The sequence below is a fragment of the Elephas maximus genome, chromosome 10 (genome assembly GCF_024166365.1).
Source record: "Elephas maximus indicus isolate mEleMax1 chromosome 10, mEleMax1 primary haplotype, whole genome shotgun sequence".
NCBI classification, from domain to species: Eukaryota; Metazoa; Chordata; class Mammalia; order Proboscidea; family Elephantidae; genus Elephas; species Elephas maximus.
The window spans coordinates 30,291,977-30,294,431 of NC_064828.1; the positions used below are offsets into that span (position 1 = coordinate 30,291,977).

Below are 2,455 nucleotides of genomic sequence, written 5' to 3' on the forward strand. Positions count from 1 at the left end.
AGTGGAGATGGGAAAAGCTTAACTCAAGTTTTGTTAACAAGCATTTCATTTCTGATTGGTCAGTGAGAACAAGCAGTTCATAAGCTCAGTTAACTATTTATAAGGCAAAGACGCGAATTTCGAGGATATGTGTCTCACCTTGTCATAGATACACAAGGGAGAATCCATGAGTTGTATCCAAGTCATATGAAGAAGGATTGTCACTTGCAGTGAGCCATTTTCCTGAGCACAAAGTGCAAAGGGGTTTCTTCTGTTTTCCAAGCTCATGGGGTTCAGGTAAAATTCAACCTGGTCAGGTGATACGTATCTATAGATATATTTATATATATCTATATATCTGTGAGTGTGTGTGTGTGCAGGTGGGTGTCTATGTGTCTTCTACTATGTGTAAATCTTATATAAATACCTCTACAGCACTCTACTTCAAGAGTTTATCAGATCTGACCAAAGGTTTACGTGATCCCACAGTGAAAATCTGAATGAGAGCAAAAAACCAAGCCAGGACAATATTTCAGGATTATAGAAAAAAAGTAGCAATTGATACTTAATTCTTTCTTTTCTTTCCAAAGATGTTTCAAATATAAATCTGGGGACCCATTTCGCTTTACGCTGTTATTCAGAATTTGCTGGTCTTTTACAGCTCACAGACACATGAAAATCTACAACACCCTCAACAACTCCAACATCTTTACTGGCTTCATCCTCTTGGGCTTCCCTTGCCCCAGGGAGGGTCAGATCCTCCTCTTTGTGCTCTTTTCTATTCTCTACCTCCTGACCCTCATCTGGAATGGTTCTATCATCTGTGCTGTGGGCTGGGATCAAAGACTCCATACTCCCATGGACATCCTTCTTGCCAACTTCTCCTTCCTCGAGATCTGCTATGTCACCTCCACTGTCCCCAACATGTTGGCCAACTTCCTATCTGAGACCAAAGTCATCTCTTTCTCTGGGTGCTTTCTCCAATTCTACTTTTTCTTCTCTCTGGGTTGTACAGAATGCTTTTTCTTGGCGGCTACGGCATTTGATCGATACCTTGCAATCTGCCAGCCTCTACACTATCCAACCATTATAACTGGACAACTCTGCACCAATCTTGTAGTCAATTCCTGGGTATTTGGTTTCCTCTGGTTCCTGATTCCTATTATCATCATCTCCCAGATGGCCTTCTGTGGATCCAGGATAATTGATCACTTCCTATGTGACCTAGGTCCTCTTCTAGCACTTACTTGCAAAAGAGCTCCTGTGATGGAGCTTGTCTTCTCCACCTTAGCCCTTCTGCCCATCATTATTCTCTTTCTCTTCATCATGGGGTCCTACTCTCTGGTCCTAAGAGCTGTACTAAGGGTCCGCTCAGCAGCTGGACAAAGAAAAGCCTTTTCCACCTGCGGGTCTCACCTGGCTGTGGTTTCGCTTTTCTACGGCTCAGTACTGGTCATGTATGGGAGTCCAACATCTGAGCATGAAGACAGAATGCAGAAAATTGTGACCCTGTTTTATTCCATTGTGACCCCTCTCCTTAACCCTGTGATATACAGTCTTAGGAACAAAGATATGAAAAGAGCCCTGCAGAAATTTATGAGAATACAAAGAAAGTGCTAATCAAAAAGATTCTTGAGCAATGTTAAACTCATATGTAACCTCTTGTTTGGGTTAAAAAAAGAAAAACAGGTGTCATTCATATACTTGTTCATCCTAGTATTGATCCAAACCTTAACCACCCACGAGTCTGTTTCTATTGTCTATACTCATTTAGTCCTGTTTCTTAGCATGCCGCAATTTTTTTTTTTAGAATGCTTAAAAAATTCTGTAGACATGGGGTTTAGTAACCAAATCAAGAAGAAGGTTTTCTTTTACCAGGGAGATAGAGTAGGTGCAGAGAGTTTTAATCCCATTTAAAACTCATTTTTATGCATTTTAAAGATGGTCTATGTCAGTTTTGATCTTCCTCCCGGGATACATTCCTTACTCAGGAACATGGCCTTCATGAGATCTCAACTGAAGCCTGGACCATGTACCAGGGCCACTTCTAGTGTGCCCTGACTCCTATTTCTGTACTTTTTTGCACCCTGTGACTCCTGAAATCTCTGCTTATCTCTTCAGACTCTGGGTTTCTACTTGCGCTAGATTTCTTGAAGTCTCATCTTGCATATGAACATCTCCAAAAAAACCCAAACCCATTGAGTTGATCCTGACTCATAGCAATCCTATAGAACAGAGTAAAAGTCCCCCATAGGATTTCTAAGGAGTGGCTGATGGTTTCGAACTGTCAACCTTGTGGTTAGCAGCCAAGCGCTTATCTACTAGCCACCAGGGCTTCATGAACAGTTGAAAAACCAAAAACCAAACTCTTTGCCATGGAGGCATAGGCACCCCATTAAAAAGAAACAAAAAAAAACCCAAACCCATTGCCTTTAAGTCATTTCCAACTCATAGGAACCCTATAGGACAGAGTAGA

The 2,455-nt window shown here is 41.5% G+C and overlaps 1 protein-coding gene across 1 annotated transcript; it reads left to right on the forward strand.

The window, feature by feature from the left end:
• The first annotated feature begins 556 nt into the window (after window positions 1-556).
• Window positions 557-1,599, forward strand: LOC126083622 (olfactory receptor 11G2-like). The gene has a single exon (XM_049897493.1). It carries the CDS (start codon window positions 652-654, stop codon window positions 1,597-1,599), a length of 948 nt encoding a protein of 315 aa, XP_049753450.1. The 5' UTR covers window positions 557-651.
• The last annotated feature ends 856 nt before the right edge of the window (window positions 1,600-2,455 follow it).

Coding starts and splice junctions, on each gene's coding strand:
- LOC126083622 (XM_049897493.1), top strand. CDS start 652: ATGAAAATCTACAACACCCTCAACAACTCCAACATCTTTACTGGCTTC.